The sequence below is a fragment of the Carassius gibelio genome, chromosome B19 (genome assembly GCF_023724105.1).
Source record: "Carassius gibelio isolate Cgi1373 ecotype wild population from Czech Republic chromosome B19, carGib1.2-hapl.c, whole genome shotgun sequence".
Classification (NCBI taxonomy): Eukaryota; Metazoa; Chordata; class Actinopteri; order Cypriniformes; family Cyprinidae; genus Carassius; species Carassius gibelio.
Genome location: NC_068414.1, coordinates 29,218,940 through 29,242,001, shown reverse-complemented (window position 1 = coordinate 29,242,001; position 23,062 = coordinate 29,218,940). Strand labels below are relative to the sequence as shown.

The 23,062-nt window shown below is 37.7% G+C and overlaps 2 protein-coding genes across 2 annotated transcripts in view; one reads left to right on the top strand and one right to left on the bottom strand.

The window, feature by feature from the left end:
* bop1 (BOP1 ribosomal biogenesis factor) overlaps positions 1–23,062 on the top strand; it is a 74,137-nt gene that overhangs the window by 12,334 nt on the left and 38,741 nt on the right. The gene's annotated exons all lie outside the window — the stretch shown is intronic.
* On the bottom strand, positions 13,175–19,254 carry scxa (scleraxis bHLH transcription factor a). Its single transcript, XM_052583800.1, has 2 exons — positions 18,302–19,254; positions 13,175–13,864 (listed from the first exon to the last, which is right to left on the bottom strand). Exons 1-2 carry the CDS (start codon positions 18,869–18,871, stop codon positions 13,826–13,828), a joined length of 609 nt encoding a protein of 202 aa, XP_052439760.1. The 5' UTR covers positions 18,872–19,254; the 3' UTR covers positions 13,175–13,825.

Below are 23,062 nucleotides of genomic sequence, written 5' to 3'. Positions count from 1 at the left end.
AGTCTTGGTAGAATCAGGCACGTTCCAAAACCTTCTCTAACCTCAGTGCTTGCATGGCAACTGTTTTGTTTTAATTGGGAGGTTATATTTAGGGCCGGATATTTGCATATGTGGTTAGGTTTATAATGCGAGACTCTTGCTGTAGCTGAAGGACATGGGTGAGCATTTGATAGATCTAGTTAGCGATTTCCTCCAGTCCCAAATGATGTCAGAGTAATTACATGTTGAGGAGGTTTTGCGGTGTAGAGAGTTTCTTCAGGTGGTCAAATATCATTCAGGAAGGTAAGGGCTGGCTTTGTCATTTCCACCCAGACTTAAGAAAGACTTCGGCCCACGCCGTCTGAAGAAAAGAGCCCTGTTTGCTTTCCCGAACAAAGTAAAACAAACACAACCTATAATGCCGACTGGTCAGGTGTCTAGATTGCTCCAGAGTTAAGAGGGAACCCAGCCTCCCCCTCCGGGGATCTGTGCCACCCACTCCTCGGAAATATGAAATCTGTTGAAACCGAGACACGGCGCACATGTCTCGAGGTGAATTTTATTTGTGTTGCTCTCTAAATTTTGGTAATCCCAAAGTTTAATTTCATGATTGGGCCATTTCCAAACGCTGGACTGATGAGTTCCAGATGGGATCTCAAATGATTGCGGTCAATCTGATGGCAAGCTTGAATTTTAGCAGTTCTGGCTTCTTAGAGGATAATTTAGGGAAGAAACTAATGCTGCACAATTTTTTTTTGGATGGCGATGGCAATTAAATTTTTGTTTTTTTTGTTTTTCAATTTACTTTTTATCAATTTGGCCAAAATGATGTAATTATGTATTAGTATGGCCCTATAAGAAATCCCATTACCCTCCCCCTTCCTTACTAGGCTCGGATCTGGTCTAACTTTAGCAGTGTTATTTTCTTTCCCTTTGTCTTTCCATTGGAGGCTCCCACTTTGATGGGCACTGAAAAGTTTCAAGAGACTCAGTGGAAGAGGAGAATTTCATTACCGGCCATCATTACCTCTTTCCAGTCGTCTCTGAATACCGTATCTGTTCCGCTCTGCTCATATGCACATTTGGAGAGCAGTGACCATCCATAGAGCACCAAGATTTAAATGGCTGAAAAGTTCCTGGATACTGAAAACTAATCAAAGACGTCAACGCGTTTCCCTTGGATGATGTTTCTTTCCCAAAGTTTAGCATCCCTAGCGGATGTCCTGGCTCTCTGTTCCGGCAGCAAATTCACATCAATTTATGAAACAGGAACCAGTGGGGTCGTATCTATTCACCCTTGGCAGCCCAGCACCAGTTGAGGCCTGAACTCACCTCCACCTTTGACCCTCAGCGTTCTGCAGAATACTCTCACTGCTTCTGAGTCGCAGTCTGCTTGCCAAGTGAAATAAGAACCCCTCTTGTTCAATATCCCATCATTCACTCTTTTTGCATTGTTACTACCAAACCAGCTTGTAAAATGAACCCACATAGCAAAAAAGGCTACTTAACAATGTCATATCTCAACAATGCCATATGAAATAATAGTCAGAAAAATGTAGTGTTTTGAAAAGGAGCTATTTGTTGAACTTTGAGACTACATATGTGGTATATGTATATGTGTTTTTGTTGAGAATCATTTGATGCATTAGGCTCTATTTTATGGCTCTTGTAGTATCAATAGAATATGGAGAAAGATGTTATGGAGATCATATTCTATTCGAGGAAGAAAAAATTTTAGTTTTAGTCCAAACTGACAAAACAAAATGCAATTTGATGCAAATTGTTGTTATATGGCCAAAAATATTAAATTCTAATAGCCTGTAATGTAAATCAATAAGATCCCTATGATAGTATAGCAGACTACTTGCGTATATTAGATGTCATACAATATCTTACAGTATGTCTTAGTAGGAGGATATTTAAATGGTTAGTTTTCTGATCAGGGCTCTTTAAATTCAAAAGAAATAATGTAACTCAATAATGATTGAGAGATGAACAAATACACATTCCTCAAAAGCCTGTCTCATATTAGATACATTTTAACATTATTTTGAAAAAAAATTAGAAATGGATAATTAAGTAAACCTAATTTGATTCAGAACACTAAGTATTTGAATATATATGTATATTACATTTCCCTAGTAAAAAAAAAAAAAAATCTTTACCTCAAACAATTTGCAATTTATAGATAGATATTAAAAGGCCTTTTACTTGCTAAAAAAAAACTATGAATCAGATGACATAAGGTATGTAATAGATTTCTTTTATCATGTTGAGGCATTCTATTTCAAAATATGATCTAGTAGGCTTTATAGGGTAAAAATTAAATCCTAGAAGGATTTTTGGTACTATTTTCTCCAAAACTTCCTTTGTGGAAGGCAATGTAAATGTTAAATGTGTAGGAATATAGTGCACCGTAGACCTCCTGAATTTTCCAGTTTCCAGAGATATTTTCTTGCACCATATTCTGTTCTCAAATTCCATTAATAGTTTCTATGCTTCTCTTTTTTTCCCCCAGCAGACCATTCACTTGAGCGTTTCAGGGAAGAGAATGATTAATATGTTTTTTTGCTATGGCAGACACAGGCATGGATTTTTACGAAAACGTCTGCGCTATTAAAACACAAAGAACTGTTTTGTTCTCCTGGATCCATTGGATCGAGCCGCTCTTTAGATTTATCAAATTAGACTCAAGTGAATGTGGGTGGTGTTCTGTTGCACATGCAGCAAGGTAAAGGGGGGGATTTAAGGGCTGTATCCCACAGGGAGCCATTGATCCCCACACAGACCTCACACCCACGCTGTACCTTCCAGATCAGAGTCAGGCCAATAATTCCTCCCTCTGGCAGGAGTCAAGCAAACGTGTAAGCTATTTGGACCATAAACTGAACAAACGTATTCATGTGTGTGTGTCAGAGGGGAGGAGCAGCTAGAAAAGAGCTTAGGTTCTATACTATTTTTGTTTATTATATAATTTATTAATTTATTTTTATATCTGGACTTATTTTTGGCCTTGCATTATTACCCTGAAAAGTAACAAAGCAGAAGTTTGCATCAATCATTTTAAACAATGACAACTGCTAATAAATTTGTAAAACCAACAAATTACATTGAGTTAGAGGAAATTAATTTGTAGAATAACCACATTTTTAGATGAAAAGGCCCACAGTACTTAATTTCAACATTTATTCTCCCTGTCTAGTTCTGTGCAAAGCATACTGGGAACTAGAAATCCAATATTCAATTGAGTTTTTATTATCATGATAGAAATAGGACAGAAAATAAGAAAATTTAAAGTGGGATTAAAGTAAACTTGCATGAGCACCAGAGCTAAATTATTTTGTACACGTGCTAACAATTATGCTGCAACTTATTCTGTGCACTTGAGTAAATAGTCATTTTGCAGACAAAGGCTAAACTGTATATAAAAAAAATAAAAATTAAATTAGGCTAATATTATTGTGGAAAAGTCCCATTTCAGTTTTTCTTTAAAATGTACTTTAGAATTTACTTGCTGTTTCTGTAATTGTTTGTGATATTTAATAGCAGTTTCTGAATAAAAAGTTGTTTAAAAGGAAATCAGGAAACTTTAGGCCCAAATCATTCAATGCAAGGGCGGTTCTAGCTATACAAGCTCAGGTTTATGCGAAGATGTGTTCTGAAAAGTCTTAGAATGTAGTTCATAACATCATAAAGCAAGTTAATTTTGATATATTATAGTTAACATCAGCATAAACAACAGCTTCTGTCATGGCAGAGCATCCATTTATGGAGAATTTATGGAGAAGTTGATACAAGTTCAGTTCTGTTAGGCTTTTTTAACCCACACGAGTAAAAGGGCACATATTACTCCTATTTTAGCTTCTCTTCATTGGCTACCAGTGACATTTAGAATGCACTTACAAGGACAGGCGCCCCCATACATCTCTGACCTGATACAGCTGCGTACGTCCTCACGTAGTCTAAGGCCAGAGATTTTTAGTTGCCCCCTTACACATATTAAAACTAAAGGGGGACCGTTCATTTCAAGTTGTGGCACCTCGGTTGTGGAACGCTTTGCCTCCTTCCATACGCTGCTTGGATTGTGAGGAAAATTTTAAAACCCATTTAAAAACTCTTCTTTTTAGAGACGCTTTCAACTAGACTGTAGGGTGGCCTTATGTGTACTTCTGTTTATTTTTGATTATGTGCTGTAATGTATTTATAAGTGTTATGTATTTTGATTTTTATCTGTGAAATGTGCTATACAAATAAATTTTACTTTGTCATAAATCGAGTCTCTTCAGGAAATTTAAACTAAATGGCTCAATTCATTTGGATTAGTTATGATCTTTTCATAAACTTTTTGATGTGTCAAATTGGTAGTTGTGTAGACTCAATGGAGGAATAGAATTTCATTAAATAATTTTGTGTTCTGAAGATGGTAGAAAGTTTTACAGGCTTTGAATGATGACCATTTAAATTTTTGGGTGAACTATAAGTTGTACCTTTTGTCTTTTGTTCAATTTTTAACTACTTATTATGCTACAAATGTAAGCTTGTAATGGTGTGATTCACCTTGAACCTGGTGGGCTTTAACTCTTTAAAGATATAGTTCACCCAAAAATGTCATTAATTACTCACCCTCATGTGGTTCCAAACCCGTGAGACCTTCGTTCATCATCGAAACACAAATTAAGGTATTTTTTAAGAAATCCAAGAGCTTCCTTACCCTGCTAGACGGCAGCATAACGGAAACGTTCCCAGGTCCAGAAACGTAGTGAGGACAAAAAAACTTTAAAAAAAATAATTATGCGAGGGAAACATGAATGGGTGAAATACTTCTGGGCCACTGAAAAAGTGGTCGGCACTGTTGCACGCTATTGAGCTTAATTTCTGTCCCACCTGTGGGACACTTGTGGGGTGCTCTCTTTTTTTTTTCTGTATCAACTTTTTTAGTAATCATCATACATTTTATGTATCATTTGAAAGCTTAGAAGCCCAAGATTCATCATGTGAAAACCATTTTGAAATCAAACATTGCATTACCATGGAAAGGGTACTTTAAAATATTTTGGCGGTCTCCTCCCCCTTAGTGAGCAGTGTCATATTACAAAATGAATTATGGTCTTTTACAATCAAATCTTTTTATAATCTTGACAAAATTATATGAAGTTATTTTGAAGATAGAAGTAATATTGACAGAGAAATCTAGACATTTGTGACAGAAAAATGCATTTAAAAATTCAGTGGAGGTTGGATGGAACCCGGAGGCTGTGGTATGACGCCCTAAATAAAATCTCACAGGAACCTAACTTTTTTTCAGATCAACTTCAAATTTGGAACATAACTTATTTAGACATAAGGCTTTAATTTTAGAGTAAAACCTGCTATGTAAAACATTTATTATAAATAAAATATAATCAATTGAGTGCATTTAATTTAAAGTAAATTTAAACTTCTATAACGTTTTGATACTTTATTTCTTTTTTTAAATAATTCCACTTTTGCAATAATCTGCTGATTTGCTTCTTTAAAAAGAGACTTGTAGGACTGCTTTCCAAAGTGTTCATAAATGGTGACAGTTAAAGGGTTAACCCATACTATTCCTATAATGTTGGCAATAAGCTTCCTGGAGATGTTATTTCCACAGTGATACGAAAATACCAGTTAAGTATTTGCAAATGCCCCATTTGCATGGAGTACCCCTTCTGGGCATAGTGTTGCAAGTTGTCAGAGAATAGATGAAAACGATATCGATCAGCAAACGCTCAGCACTCGTCCGGGCTGTTGTCCAAAGACCCCGAGATGGATGGAAAAGCCTCGGTTGTCTTCTGAGGATGGAGTGATTTCCAAACCGTTCCTGTCTGAGGACACAAAGGTCTTCTTTCAGCCCAGCGCGTTTGCTGAAATCAATAGGCTGATAAAATTGATAGATCGCCGGTAAATTATGTGGATTCTTGGCCTGACACGCCGCTGTCAGCAGGAAATTTCTTTTTAATAGTCTATTTAAGGAGAAGCGGGGATGTGTTTTTCTTAGTCAGGGGGGAATGTTGATCCAGAGGGCCGAGGGTGGGGGGTCGGGTAAATCGCGTGCCGGTCAGACAGAGCAAACGGGACCCCAGGCTGCGGTCCGTTGGACTCTTGCAGGTGTGTGGAGGTGGGGGGTAGGCGTTGGAAAGCTGGCCTCTTTTTTTTCTTCGAGAGCAGCCAAAGTAGCCACCTGTCGTTCCACAGTTTTTAGGACTTCCTTTTCATCCGGTCTTCAGCACAACTCCCAGTTGGGCTAACATGCATCCTGCCAGAAGGCCTGATTGAAACCAACTGCCATGGGGGCTGCCTCAGGAACTCGAGGCGAAGACATGAATGGAGATACGGAGAACAGCATGCACTGACTGTTTACCTCGAACACAGGAAGGAGATGAGCTAGACTTCTCAAAATCCCATGATTACAACTCTGTTCCAAATCCTAGTCAGTTAGCTCCATATTGTGTACTGCCTACACCCAGATCGTTTAGCATCCTAAACGAAACATCGTAAGTGATTGATTTGGAGCGCTTGATGTAGGCAGCAACCTTGGGTTTCGTTCAAATAGTGACTCTAATGTTTGACTTTGTTTTTTCTAGTGTTTAATCAATGCTTTACTCATCAGACACAATGACTTTAAATGGGGGATAGACGAAAAGACTATTTTTCTAGTCATATATTTTGTGATTGAAGATTTCTTAAAAATAGTGTTAAAATCTCATCTCTTTGTGTCAAAATTGTGTATCATCTCAAGTGTAACATCTCACCCCTAATATTTATATTTTTATATAGATTCTAAAATATAGTGAAAATATTGCAATTTGACATTACTATTTTCTATTTGAATATATTTTAAAATGTATTTTTATGAAGGCAAAGCTGAATTTTCAGTATCATTACTTCAGAATTCAGTGTCACATCATCCTTCAGAAATCATTCTTAATACGTTCAAAAATATTTATAAATCAGTTTCCAAACTTTTGACAGGTACTGTATGCATACTATTTTAAAGTCATATTGACACACATAATCATAACATTTAAAGAAAAAATTTAATTTATGAGAACAATTACAGTTATATTAGTCGTGACTAATATAAAATGACATAAGGTTGAGAAAATGATGACTAAGTTTTTATTTTTGGGTGAACGGTCCCTTTAAATTTACCTTAAAATCCTCCCTATGTAGACAGCACACTAGGTTTTGGAAACGGAACCTTTATCTCTTGTATTTTAGCAGAGACATTTTTTCCGCATTGTGTTATAGGAGCACTATATTTTGTGCAACGAATGTGGAAAAACAACTTAAGGAAAAAAGAAATATGGCCCGTTTGCACCTTGGCGTTATCATCTCTCCGCAGGTCCTGGTGTAGATGCCTTCAGTCAGGCTTTCTCTGGGCCTGACCTCAAATTTTCAAATGAAAACATGCTTTTTTAACCATACGGGCAAACGGCTCTTCATGGCTTTTAGGACAGCAGAAGGGGAAAAAAACACTCACTGGGGTGTTTCGGTTAATGATATAAAGGAAAAGTCAAGCGCTTTGCTCTCATGGATTTGATTCGATGGCTTTCTCTTCTGTTATACGACCAGAGTCGTCATGTAGAAAAGCTTCAGGGCCTCATTAGATATTTAATTTTCAATAAATAATGACTTTCTCTAAATGATGTACCGGATGCTCCAAGGCCAGGTGGGAAACCCATTGGAAACCTACATTGCCAGAACACAAATTTTCCACATGCGTCCTCCAAGGTTAAAGCCCTGTGTGCGAAGATCTGCAGATTATTTATTTATCGGGGTGGTGTGGTGGTTTTTTGCCGTAAGTAATGAACGCTTGACCTTTTGATGACCTCTTTCGTGGTTTCATCTTTTTTTTAGAAATGATGTGATTTATTTTAACGGGCTTTGGTTCTGTATAAGAAGTTGGAAAATAAAAGTGGGGTCTCCAGCTGCAGGTCTGTCAGGTGAGATCCGTTCCTTCTGGACGATTGCATGGCACCGTCTTTTTTGGGTAAGGCGGACGAGACTGGACGGAGCAGCAATGCTCTGATCCTAAACAGACGAGAATCGGCCCTGTGCAGCTGTCATCTGTTAGCCATCTTCCAGACGGTCTCGTGGGACCCGGGGGAGGCTGGATTATTACCCCCACGTCAAGCCTTTCATGGAAAGAACTGCGTCTGCTCTGGTCATCGGCCTGCTCTGTTTTGAAACTGTTTAGGCTGGTAATGAGGGAGACAATGTGTTTTCAGGATTCGTTTGCTGTTGTTTCCAATTTGTAACTTGACATTGGTGAATGTGTGTGTAGAGTAGATGTCTGTGTTTATTTAAAGTGAATAGCATTACAAGTTTAGCATATATTTACTGTACAAAAGAGGCCAATTTCATGATATTGATCTTACAGTCGGTAAATATCAGCATGACTGAATGTAATATACCTTGTTTGGACACTGGTTGTTTAGAGATATTATTCAGATACTTCTTAGCAGATTAATTGACTGATAACTGATCATTTGAAGAATATTTGCATTGGCACATAATGGTGTCCGTTCGGGAACAGAGTTGATCGTTCCCCTTGTGTCCTTTCCAAAATATACAGATGGTCTCGCCAGTGAATAAACAGTTTTGGTTTTCAACTTCTTTTCTCTGAATTGAGTAATGGTATAGAATTTATTTATTCACAATTCACACGGTTTAATTCACATTTGCTGCAATGTATATAAAATGAAATGTATATTGAATATAAAAATACAGACAAAAATATTTTATATATATTTATTTAAATGAGATATTCAAATTTAATTAAAATATGAAAATATATTATAATTTTATTATAATGTTATAGATTATAGATTTATTTACTACGTTAAATGAGTTTTATATAATATTAATTCATTATATATTTTTATATTTAAATGTTGGTATTATATAATGCATATATATATATATAAGATACATGAGATATTCAAATTTAATTAAAATATGAAAATATATTATAATTTTATTATAATGTTATAGATTATAGATTTATTTACTACGTTAAATAAGTTATATATAATATGAATTCATGATATATTTTTATATTTAAATGTTAGTATTATATAATACATATATAATACATTTTAAAATATATATTTTATGTATAGCATACATGTATATATATGTGTGTGTGTGTGTGTGTGTGTGTGCATACATTAAAGTTGATCAGCATTGGTCATGTCGAAGTCACTTCTCATTTATTTTCCGTTTTACGTGTCCATGACATTTGAATCTCTAGTAACTGCATCTTCATAAGTGACTAGAAAGTAGTTTTTTTTTTCTTTTTCTTAGATCAACATTATATTTTAGTGCATAGTCATCGCTGATTACATCCTTCTTCTTTGTTATTCTTCTGTATGAGTGTTGATGTCTGTAGCTGGATGTGAGGCCTGCGTCAGACGCACAGGTAACCGGGTTCATGTGTGTCGATATGGAGCTGTTCTGTGAGATATGAGGGGATGACAGAATGACAGACCGGGGTGAACACAGGGGTAAGACTCAGCGGGATGCCGCCTAATGCTTTGCTTTTTGTCTTGCGTACCTCCACAGCCCCATCAGTAAAGATCAAGTACCGCTTCATTGACACCAGACTAGTTTGATTTACTTTTAAACTGAAAACAATCGATAATATAGCTGAAAAACAATCTGCTCTCTGCTCTCCAGTTAATGACACACTAGAGCTTGTATGTCTCATTGCAAGTTTTTGCCATTCTTGCACCAGTCATGGAGATTAACGGCAGATTTATTTATAAATGAAATCCAGATGGGGCATTTAACGAAAGTAAAATAATTAGCTGTTTTTGCGATGGTTGAATTGAAATATCACTGAAGCTCAGTATGAAATATCACCCATGAGAAGCTCTTTTGTGTGTATATATTTTTTCTTAAGAAGCAGCCGAATGTTTTAGACATTAACTACAAAAACAATCGCAAGAATGAATTCCAATTATGATGATATTAACCTAATGTCATAAAATTAAAATAAAGCTATCACTCTTTTTCTTTTCTTTTTTTTTTTTTTTGTATTTTAACAAAGCAGAGTCTCATTTTATTTTACCTGAAAGGAGAGATGAAGTGATTTCAGTTTGGCGAGCAGGTGTGGAGGTTGTAGATGGTGATACATGAGTCAAGGCACTCAAGACCAAGACAAAATTTGTCCAAATTTCCACTCACACTTTTTTGGAGCTGTCAGGAGCGGACACTACTAGGACCACTGCCAAAAGCTTTACCTGTGAATCCCATCTGCGCCACCACACAGAACAGCTGTCTGTCTGACAGGCCTCACTTCCTGTGCCGTCCACCTCGGTTCGGTCGTCTGTTTAAGCACATACTTCTTGTCCACTGATTTCAGTAACTATTGTAACTTCTTCGCACTTTCTGTAAGACAGTGATATTTTTGTTCTTGTTGTTTTTAAATTTTTTTTGGATTGCAACCACAAAAAAAAAAAAAAACTAATGTTGTATGTAAAGTGTGTATACAGGTGCATCTCAATATATTAGAATGTAACGGAAAAGTTCATTTATTTCAAGTGCTCCAAAATTTATTGGTAAACAGGTGCAGTGACTTGGGTTTTCGAGAAAAACAATGAACCAACACCAGCAGATGACATTGCACCCCCAAATCATCACAGACTGTATACATTTAACACTAGACTTCAAGCAACTTGCTATGAGCTTCTCCACCCTTCCTCCAGACCCCAGGACTTTGGTTTCCAAATGAAATAGAAACTTACTCTCATCTGAAAGAGGACTTTGGACCAATGGCCAACAGTCCAGTTCTTCTTCTCCTTTGCCCAGGTAAGATGCCTCTGATGTTGTCTGTGGTTCAGCAGTGGCTTAACAAGAGGAATATGACAACTGTACTCAAATTCCTTGATGTGTGTGTGTGTGTGTATGGTGGCTCTTGGAGACTTGACCCCAGCCTCAATCTATTCCTTGTGAAGTTCACTCAAATTCACGAATCAATTTTGCTTGACAATCCTCATAAGGCTGCTGTTCTCTTGGTTGGTTGTACATCTTTTACTTCCACACTTTTCCCTTCCACTCAACTTTCGGTTAACATGCTTGGATACAGCACTCTGTGAACAGCCAACTTTTTTGGCAATGAATGTTTGTGGCTAACACTCCTCGTGAAGGATGCCAATGATTGTCTTCTGGACAACTGTCAGATCAGCAGTCTTCCTCATGATTGTGTAGCCTAGTGAACCAAACTGAGAGACCATTTTGAAGGCTCAGGAAACCTTTGTAGGTGTTTTGAGTTGATTAGCTGATTGGCATCTCACCACATTCTAATTGGAATAGAATTAGAATCGAAGTCAATTGGTGGATTTTTGTTAAATGTGAGCCATCATCACAATTTAAAGAACCAAATACTTAAACTACTTCAGTCTGTGTGCATTAAATTTATTTAATACACAAGTTTCACAATTTGAGTTGAATTACTGAAATGAACTTTTCCACGACATCCTAATTTGAGATGCACCTGTATATTTGTTTGTTGATAGACAGAGAGAAAGATTGAAAATAAGACAAAAAAAGGATTAAAATAAGATTAAAAAATAAATAACTCCATGGGCATTTTTATAATGAATATGTGTGTGTGTGTGTGTGTGTGTGTGTGTGTGTGTGCATGCACTACTAGTCAAAAGTTTGGAATAAGAACACATTTCTTTGATCAAAAATACAGAAAAAAATATTAATATTGTAAAACATTATTACGATGTAAAAAAGTTTTTCGAATCGAATATATCGAATATATTCCTGTGTTGCAAAGCTTTATTTTCAGCATCATAACTCCATTCTTCAGTGTCACATGATCCTTCAGAAATCATTCTAATATGCTGTTTTATTATCAGTGCTGGAAATCGTTCTGCTTCTTAATATTTTTTTGGAAACTGTGATACTTTCAGGATTCTTTGATAAATAAAAATTTAAAAAGAAGAGCATTAATTTAAAATAAAAAAAATCCTTTCTAATAATGTACACTACAGTACATTTCTTTTTTTTCTTTTTTTTTAAAGAAATGAAAACTTTTATTCAGCAAGGATGTTAAATTGTTGTGTGATAGCAAAGATTTATATTGTTAGAAAATATTTATATTTTGAGTAAATGCTGTTCTTTTAAGCTTTTTATTGATCAAATCCTGAAAAATCCTGAAAAAGAAGAATCCTGAAAAAAGTAACAGTTTTCAAAAAAATATTTGGCAGCACAAAAATCAGCATATTAGAATGATTTCTTAAGGATCACGTGACACTTTATACTGGAGTAATGACTGATGAAAATTCAGCTTTGCGTCAAAGGAATAAATTATTATTGAAATAGAAACCAATGTTTAATAATAACATTTTGCAAGATTACTGTTTTTTTTCCCTGTGTTTTTGATTAAAAAAAATACAGCCTTGATGAGCAGAAGAGACTTCTTTAAAAAATAAAATAAAATAACAGTAGTGTTTACATATACATATAGACTTGTAATGTTTTTTTAAAGAAGTCTCTTGTGCGTATGTGTGTGTGTGTGTGTATATATATATATATATATATATATATATATATATATATATATATATATATATATATATATATATATATATATATATATATAGAGAGAGAGAGAGAGAGAGAGAGAGAGAGAGAGAGAGAGAGAGAGAGAGAGAGAGAGAGAGAAAGAAAGATAGTATTTATAAGCTCTAAAGTCTTTTATAAGGTAGAAATTGTGAATATAAAATGTTTAAAATATTTGTACAATTATGTCCAGAAAATCAAGAGGCAGAAATGTTGAGAATCACTGGAATAGATCATAAACAACTGTTCTTGCCAGTATTAGTTGATAACGTTGAATAAATCTTGAAGTATCATGTCTGAGTTTGTGAAATATAAGACTATGTAAGTGTCTCTAGATGTGTTTGTATTTCTTAGCCTAATCAAACACAGAAAGAGAATGTAAAATTAAATATTTAGTCTTCAAGGACTCGTGATGAAAGATGATCTACAGAGATGATCAAATGAAAGTGTTGATCTTTATCTGGAGGGACTGTTTTTGTAGCTGTTTTGAGGTTTTGGCTAAATTACAGGACGGCTGGATAACAAAGATATCCAAACGTCTTTGTGGCATGATGTTGAGACATACTAGAAAGAAACGCAGGTGGTTTTCAAGCTGTTTGCTTAGTCATTTTTAATTTAAACAATGAAGAATATATGTCATTTGCCATATTAGACATACAGTATACTGCATTTAATGAATTTATTGCATTTTCATAGTCAGGCTAAGTGTCTTTCGTGTTTTTGTTAGAAATAACGTGCCAAACATCAGTTTGTATTCATTCATGTCCTCAATATGAGCACTTTCCCAAGGTCCTCTTTGATTGAATATAGGAATATGTTCCTTTATTGTTTTGATTGGCAAAGCTGGGCTCCGTATGTTGTGTCTCCTGGGGAAGTCATGTGATCATTTGCAGCTTTGTGAATGCCGTCCTCTTGTACAGATAGTCTTTGGTAAATAGCTTTACCTCAGCTCCCTGTGGCCAAAAATAAACATTTGGTGGAGCTTGGTGTGTAAATGAACCGAAAAGGTGGAAATGGATGAAGGCTGTGGCGGGATGTTCAGCTCTTTGATAACCAAGTTGCTGCAGTCTGGTCTTTTTCCAGTCATACATGTGTTTTTTTTTTCTCCAATAAAATGTCCAACAACGATTTACAAATAATTAAATATGAATTGATATTTGCATATATACACCACAACATTGCATTTTGCTGTCAACAGCTTTTGTACATTGGTGATGATGTTTAGTAAATCCATTCTCGTCGTGGCTTAACTCCTCAGGGCTGATTTCCTCTCTCTGTCTTTGCTCTGGAAAAGAAAAAAGAAAATAATTGATTAATTATAAAAAACGTCAGGTTCAATTATTTATTTTGTTCTCATTCTCATTATTTTTTATCATTTATGTGATTGCTTTTATTCAAAATTTTACAAATGCTCAATATTTATTGATTTTCAATTTTCAGATTTTCAGTAGTTGTTGACTCTTGAGCGTTAATGTCGGCATTCTCCCTGTGGGCTGGTGGTTTGGCATTAACACGCCTGCTGTTTTTCTCCTATCACCTTTCCATTTGCGGTAGCATGCACACACACACACACACACCTGGCTCACATATCCCAGTTTGCTTTGCTTAGAACAGGAGCAGATGGAATGGCAATTCCTACGGCCCCCATCTGATGTAGGCGGAGTTTCTAGTCAAAACACTCAACCTTAACTGATGAAGTCAGACAGAATCCCATTTGAAAATAACCCTGACCCTCAACGTTTTCCTTTCTTTCTTTCCCCCAACAGCCCCTCCTTTAAATTCAGTGCCACTTTAAAGTCACCAGCACTCTGACTCCAGGGATCACTTATGGCCAAACTAATAGGATTTTGCCTACATTTGCTTTTCATATCCTGTCTCACACGCCGTAAAGAAATTATTATTGCTGGAGCTTACGTCCAAAGGCCCAGATTGATCGTATGCTCCCCTTGGTCTGAAGTCCTTTATAAACACATTATTTCCAAGTACTTTGAGGCAGGAAACAAATCACAGCAAATTCTCAAATATCTTTATATCAATAAATTGGTGTTCACCTCCTTTTTTTTCTTCTTCAGGTGGCTGCGGTGCTCTTAACACAAATATTTGGCTTCACCTTAGGTTGACTGCTTTCTGAAGATCACAGTGAGACTGTGTGTGTGCTTGCATGTGTTTAGATGTGTAACTCTAGCCTCTTGGTGGTGACATGACAGGTAGATTATTAAAACCAGGCTTGTGTTTGCGCTAATCCCAATATACGAGTTTTGGACCCTTTGCATGCACCATTTATACTCTTTTGATTGTTTTTATAGTGTTCGGGAGTATTTGCACAGACCTTATTGCTGCTGCCCACAAGCGAAAACACTAGTTTCCCTTCGTTTATGGTTATGAAGCGTACCGCCCCACCTGTGGTAAATGATGACCCAATTCCAGCCCAACTTTAATTCATGTGGCTTCACTTTCCAGAAGGTATTGAAGTATTCACATTTGGCTGTTTTATAAGATCCCGCTTTTGGCCAATTCTTTCAGGATACATTCGAATGAAACGGCAGTTTACGGAGGGAAAAATGTTGGCTCTATAACGCGCACTACTAACACTTCAAATAATTTCATATTGTGTCAAATGCTTGGGCTCCCGTTAGAGCGAAAGACTCTAAACTCTTCCATATGCTCGTAATCAGAGAAGTCTCGATAATTATGTAGAAAATATGACCCAAGTTACTTTTTATTCAGTCACCATCTGAGCAGATGCCATAACTGTGAGGAAGGCATCCCACCTGCTTCAAAAAAAGGCATTTTCTGAGTAATCATGTCTGGTTATGTAATCTGTCCAAACCTATGTCCTCACCTGCGAGAAACCAAGCATCCACCACTAATGACTAGTGTGGTTTAGCTGAACAGAGAGAGGAAGATGGTGTCAAAACACAAAAATAGGGGGAATTTCTCCCTCTGTCATATTTGTGGTACAGCCATGTGGATAGAGTGATGTAGAAAATAGTAGTTACCAAGTGAGTGTGTGCGTGTGCAAAAATCTAGAAGCAATCCAAGATAGAAAATAAATAGATAAAACTGCCAGATGCATCAAAAGGTGAAAAAAAAATGGTTAGGGTAAAATCGATCATTTTTATATAGACACAAATCTGTTTAAGGCTTGAACGTCTTAGCAGGCAAAAGTAGCAGTTTTCTGCCGCATGAATGTCTGCGTTTGATTTAAACTTCCATTTTGCTCATTCGCTGGAGAATCTCGATGCAGCTGTCTGTTTTGTGTCAGCTTGCAGACGCTTAACGAAAATCCGAACATTTGAATTCAGTTATACCGCTACGTCTTTCTCCTAGTGTGTGTGTTCTTTATTTCATCTTTCTCTTTCTTTAGAAACAATAAAGCCGTGCGTCTTGGCTGAGGGATACTTTCACGGCGTAATGAGCACTAAGTAGGGGTAAAAGAGACGAGTGCGGTTTTGGAGAGCGCAGACCTACTTCTGAAAGCGCACTACAAAGGCAAGGCCCGGTCTGTTTCAAATATCTGCCTGCCACTGGAATCCTGAAGACATGGACGTATAAAGATCTATAATTTCGTTTTGTACGGATTAAAGTTACGGCCTGAAATGGGAGTGTTGGCCTTTGGCCTATTGTTGTTCCTAACTCTGTGGTTTCTGGGTGTTTTCTATGTGATTTTCAACAATAGTTTAACCACAAACAGTTTAGTGAATAAAACCTTTATATTTCCATTATAAATTTGATTTATAATGAACCCTTATTTTGTACATTTGTTTCAGTCTTTTATATACAGTGTGGCTTGTGCAATATCAAATGTCTAGGGATTCGATTTGGATACTTTTATAGATGCTCAATGAGATAAATTTGTGCTTGATCGATATATAGAGAGAGCAACAGTGGCCAATGTCGAATTTGTTAGTAATGTATAGACAATTTAGAGTACATGAATTGCACACAGAGTCTTGAAATATTCTTCACTTTTTCGTACTTAGTGTTTTTCTTGCTACAAAATAAATCCATTGAAATCTTAACAATTTAATAGCCTTAATGCTCTCAGCTTAAAGTGCAAAGATCACTGTATTCCTTTCAGAAATCGGTAAAAATCCTCCTCTGAAAGATTTCCGAAGGTCAGAGCAGGTTGCATGTCGTGCTTGACAAGGATATTAATTGGGCAACGAGGAAGCGACTAAGAACAACACAGGATGTGAGAGTGAAATGCTGAGGGTGGTGCATGGCTACTTGGGGGGAAAATACCCAGCAGCAGATGTTCCCTAGATTCTCATGGCCTGATATATAGATCACGGACCATTTACATTTGCATATTTATGCCTCCCATTTGCTCATTTGTCATAAATCGCCCAAACTAGGTTTGTCGTAATTCACCCGTGTGGTGCAGAGTATCCCCGGCAGAATCAGTTGCTATCTTTTATTGTTTATTTCCTTCACTACAGACTTTACTTTGAAAGATCCAGAAAAGAAAATGTAGCTCAGTGGCTTCTGGAAGCACTTCAGGTTTTTGAGGATTAAACACACGTTGCGGTGGTGAGATACCCTGACCAAAAATGCTCTTGTGTCATGGCGGAGTGTAATTGTCTTGAGCGTGTGTTATATTTCAACCTCTGACAGTTCTTCGCCATGCAAGTTTAAATTACAGTTTTCCCCCTGTTTTTGGTTTGGTGTCATTGTATTCCTCACAGCCAGAGCGTGATTTACGGTTTTATTTTTAATGTGCTGTGGTGTTGGCTCCACGGGCCAAGGTCAGTGCAGTCACGCTCGCCGGGGGAAGAGATGGATGATGTGTTTGTATATTACCTGACAGTCTCTTTGTTGATTGGATATTTTCCGTTGGGCTACATTTAATCCGATCTTTCACTGCATCTGTCTATGAGGTCATGGTAGCAGAGCACTCTGTAACAGAGATATCGCCCTTGATGGAAAAGGACATGTGGATGAAGTCATAACTCAGCTTCAGAGCGCAGAGGACGGTTTTCAGTGACAAACATTATCTTGGGGAGGCTGAGAATTATGACACTAAAAGACGCAGTTGGCCGGTGTAGGGCAGAATATCTGAAACCACTAGTTGATCATGCCTTGGAAAGCATGTACGAAATTATGCCTTATCAGCTTTCTGTTGAGTTATAAGTTTTTGCAGTGTCAGATTTAGAAGTAAGGAGTACACTCTTAACAATAAAGGTGATTCACGATCCCATAGAAGAACCTTTTTTTGTCTAAATAATTCCACAAAGAACCTTTAACATCTGAATGAAGGTTCTTCAGATTGTAAAAAGTTAAGAAAGAGATGGTTCTTCAAAGAACCTCTGACTGAACTGTCCTTTGTGGAACCAAAAAAGATTCTTCTATGGTATCGCAGTGAATAACCTTCTAAGCCCCTTTATTTTTAAGAGTCTAGGTTTTGTGAATATATGCTGCTTAGATGTGGCTAGATTTATATAAATGCTTTGCAGAAAGGAAACAAACACTTACAACTACCTGTTTAAAAGGTAATCTTCAAGTTTATTTTGACAGTATTTAATACATCCCAAATTTGCCTCAAGTCTTTGCCCTCAGTGACCTTACTAGCAGAGAATGATTCAGACCCGCTTTTATCCCTCCCTAAGGTTCAGCCGTATTTCACACCTCTGTCTGTATTTCTTCAGCTTGTTTGTGGACTTTAACACATCTAGATCTTTGCACAACCTTAACGGCGAACACCTGTATGTGTCTCACTCACCATTTTCCTCTGGTTGCTGAGGCAAAACGTGCAGATCTGTTTGGGCTGCGAGTTCTCCGAGTCCTGGTTTGGCGAACCATGGTGGTGGTAGAAGTTTGAAGTCGAGGGTCCTCCGCTGTGGCACGGCTGTCCGTCCCCGCACGCTTCACCCACCAGGAGCACATTTCCAAGGTGGGATATGTAACTGGATGCCAACCGCAAGGTCTCGATCTTGGACAGCTTCCGGTCAGCAGGCTCTGTGGGGATCAGAGTTCTCAACGCGGTGAAGGCCGTGTTGACACTGTTGGTGCGATCCCGCTCCCGTGCATTGGCTGCATTGCGTTGACGGCCCTCTGGCAATGGACCCATTGTGCCCGTGCAGTTGCTTGGTGACCCTATCAGCCGTCCACCACCTCCTATGCCAGGTTTCCGCTTTCTTCCAACTTTAATGTCGTACCCTGAGGTGTCCAAGCGAAAAGAGCGGTCGTCCGAGCCTGAGCTCTCGCTGCCATTTTCATCGTCCTCTGACATCATTGAGATCTCCGAATACAGGTATCGGCTGGGAGCCGGTCGTACCATTGCGAAAGACATTGCAGAAACCTCCAAACCTCTCCACACGGATCTCAAATTTTGCTTGTAAGACTCTAGAGTTCTTAATGCATGGATCTCTTAGCTTCAGAACCAATCCTGCACTTGTTTGCTCTTTGGATAGTCCTCTAGTACAGTTGCACTCTGGTATTACATTTCTTTGCCACTACGGACCATTTGAAATTAGTTTTTCTTTGCCTTCAAGACTTGGAGAATTGATCCTGAAGGGTTGAACTTATCGTTTGTCCTCACTCACATCCCATCTGAGCTGAAATCCACGTCTTGATTCCTCACACACACATGCACACTTCTCCTGCGGCTCTCAGTCTCTGTGCAGCGCTGGCTCTCCCCCCTGAGCAGAGACCCACGTGTGGTTTCACTGAGTGTTTCAGTATGGTTGTGCTTTATAGGTTGTGGGAGTGCCTGGTATGATTCCTCCCTCTCTCACTCCCTCACTCTCTCGTTCTCTCTCTCCCTCTGTCCATCCCTCTCTTTTACTGCTTATGCAAATACACCAGCTGGCGGCTCAGGCAGGGAGCAAAGTGGTTCTATACAGCTATCAACTTCAGCTTTTTTAACTCCCAGTTAATAATGGCCTTTCTTTTTTCTTTTTTTCTGCTTGCTTGCTTTAGTGGTTTGAAATCGTTTCTTGCTTGCTTTCTTTCATACTCATTTGCTTGGTTCCTATCTGACAACAATCCTTTTTTCGGGTCACATTTTCCCTCTGCTTGCTCACTTTCTTGGTTGAAGATTTTTATTTCTTTGCTCGCTTTATTCTTTATTTCTTTTTTTCTTTCTCCCTCCTTCCTTCCTAACTGATTTAAAATTCCAATTAACCTTTCTTCATCTTTTTCATTTACTCTTTTTTTGCTTTCTTCTTTTACTGAATTTAAATAATTCTTTATTTTTTTCTTTTATATTTCTTTCTTTTTTAGAAATTTTCCTAATTTCTTGCTTTCATCCTTGCCACCTTGTTTGCTTGCTTGCTGTTTTTGTTTTGACACCATTTACTCTTCTATCTTTATTTACCCGCTGCCTCTTCCTTTCACCCTTCATTTACAGTTATACTGCTTCCTAGAGGGACTATAAGACTCCAGGGCTTCAACTGTAGATCTGTAAGGTTTGGGTCATTCTTTCACCCATTCTGTCCTCCTCCCCCTGAACTCTGTTACCATTACCTTACCTCAGTGGTGGTTTTACAGAGACCCTTGTGTCAGAGTCTGATCTTCCTCAGGGCCGGTCTTTTCCAGTGAGTCTATATTCCTGTGGTTTGTCTTCCACTCTGAGTCAGTGACTGTCCGGTAGTTTGATAAACTGTGTTGTCCGTGAAGATGAGTGGGTTATCTTACACTTCAGTACATTGCCTGGACCGGTTTAGTCACGGAAGGGAAATAGCAATATAACATCATCTAACTGAAGCATAACTCAGATCGTAGCACCTGTTCTTCTCTTAGTCATTACCACCAGTCACCTATTTATGATGAAATGAAGATGATACCTCTGAGAGACAGATTTTGCTCATGTTGTGTTTTTTTTTTTTCTTGTTCTGAGAATAACTTTGAGGAAATGTATATGGTCTTGCTTAGCATAACTATGGAAGTTTGAAAAGGTTGTCTGAACTTATTATATGTTCTGTCACGCTTTTGTAACTTTATAGCTGCAAGTCTTTAAAAATATTGTTCCCAAAACATATCAACTTGACTTTAACATCCTTACAGGTTTCGTTGAGGGAAAATTGCACAAGACCAGCATGCTATTTATTCAAGTGCAGGCCTTTTCTCATCCTAATGTTTTATTTCTGTAGGTGAAGTGTAAAGTGGCAGGAGGTAAAAACAAAAACAAAATACGTTTCCATACAACGCAACCATTTGATGGATTAAAAGTGTACTCCTTGATGTCATTATAAATTCAGCTCCTATTTACCCTCTGGAAAATATGAAGATATGAATGGTGGCTTGTCATTTTTCCCCCTTCATTTTCTCTAGATTTCATATTTTTGACATGAACTCAAGTCTAGTCTGGCGGCATAACGATGTGGTTTTCGTAGCATTTCTCTGCGAATGACGGCTTGAGATGGAGATGATGAAAAAGAAATTTTGAGGACGTGGTAAATCCATATTAATGCCATCTCATTTTTAGTTTCTTTGAACCGCAGCCTCATTAATAAGCGATGCGAGTTAAAGGCCAGACAGGATATCTGATTTCCGGCGTTTGCTCGTGGTCGAGACCACAGGAGAGGCGGATCCTCTCAAACACTTGCTTCCGTTCTTTTTGGCTCCATTTTTAATTCATTATTTGTTGTTAATAGTAGCGATATGTACTTTTTGAGCTAGACTATACAGTCTTTTCCTTTTTTAAGGGGAATTGATTAATTAATTCATTCCCCAAGCGGTCATTTGCAGCCCATCATCATGAAGAACAGGAACGTAACACTTAACACCTGAAACTTGCGTCCTCCTTAAATTTAAGATGGAAAACGTTCCCAGTCTGTTGAGGCACGAAGCCTTTGTTTCATGTTTTCATTAATGTAAATGGTTTTGTTAATGGCTGCTGTGAGCGAAGAGATTTATATTCCTCTGAGTGGGAGAGCACTCTTTAATTTTATTCTTGTAAAAAGGAATTTTGACCTGGTTTAACTAGCAGCAGTAAATCACTAGTTGAGTTTTTAACACAATTGTATTGAAATAATGTTTTCCGCATGTCGAAACATGTACGTTTATCCGGTTCTGAATGGACTTTTCCTCCTCTTTTCAGTTTTTTTAGGGCACTTGGAATAAAACCTTAAAGATGTCTTTTTTCCTTCTTGAAACCAATTTTGAAGTTGAATGGCTTTACCAGTCACTAGTCAGACATATTCACTCCCCAGACTAAAAAGTATCAGTTGCACTTCTGCAAAGATGTGTCTTCATAAAGAGGCGAACAAAGGCTTCGCTATGAAAGTGTCACTGTGAAGTCTCAGACATTTGTGTGCTTGCTTCTTTTGCAAATGAATCATTCTTTTAAATCAGATCATTTGGTTTGAACTGATTTGCTTGGTAATTGTAAATAACTTGACTAAGAAATTGGTTTAGGAGTCAAACTATGAGGTGAGTGAAATATTAGAGTCATAGAACACAGTATGGCTATGTGAAAATGTAGTGATGATGGCTCTTCTGAACATGAATGGTGAGTTGAATCAGTAGGTATAATTTAAAATCAACCATCTAAATGAACAGATTCACTAAAATGACTTAAGAGAAAATAAGGAGAGAGAATAAAACCCTTCTTGTTTCAGATTTTTTCCCCTAATGCATTGTGAAATATTGAATCATGACTTGTATCATATCATGAGGTTGATTTGCAATAACTTGCCCTTAAAGAGATTTTTAATTTACTCTTATTTATTTATTTATTTTTCCTAACTTGAAAGTTCATAAAATTGTGTACTAACGTAATGAGATGTTCTTTTGTCCTATTGGTAGATTTAGGGATTGGTTTTTCCTTTAAAAGACACGTTTTTAGGCTTATATTTAGCAGAAAAGTAAGTGCATTTGTCACTGTACACTGTAGAGAAAGATTCTTATTCAACAAAGCATTTATGTCTTTTAGTGTCACAGTCACGAACGCAATGACACGGTTATATTTCTTTCCAGACCCCAGTTATGACCTTTCAGTCATTAAAGCAAGAGCTCACCGCGGCAGTCCGTATATCTAGGGACGAGTCATTAAGGAAAAAGGGTCGTAATGTGACGACATTCATTAGGGTCGTGTGAGACCACGGCAAGGATGGAATGTCTCGCTACCTCATAAAGATTGACCTCTGGGGTAACGAATGACAACGCTTGTTATCTGGCCATCGGCCTGCTTAAAGCGGAGAAACTGCATCCCATCTGACTGCCATTAGCTCCCACTGACCTCCTCCAGTGCTCTGCGACATCTAATCCAGCAGAAAAATGCTTTCTGGGCTCCGATCCTCTCAGGCCGCAGGGTTTTTGGTGTTTGGTTAAACACCCGGGGTGTGCTGTACTGCGATCGGCTAGTCAGCTCCGATCTGCTTGTCTGTACGGGTCCAAAAGTGCCCCTGTATCGCTTTCAGACCGGCAGAGATCGCTTAATCTAAGCCAGACGTGATCCTGTTCGTACACACGCATTCAAGACCTGCTGAAGTCACGGCGGCGATGACTTCAGTTAATTTATTCAGAAGAGAAGGCGGAG

Bases quoted from the DNA above. Each gene is read 5' to 3' on its own strand.
- scxa (XM_052583800.1), bottom strand. From the start codon at position 18,871: ATGTCTTTCGCAATGGTACGACCGGCTCCCAGCCGATACCTGTATTCG. The intron at 13,865-18,301 runs GTGAGTGAGACA...TTTCTTTTCCAG, and splicing joins TCAGCAACCAGAGGAAAATG to AGCAAAGACAGAGAGAGGAA.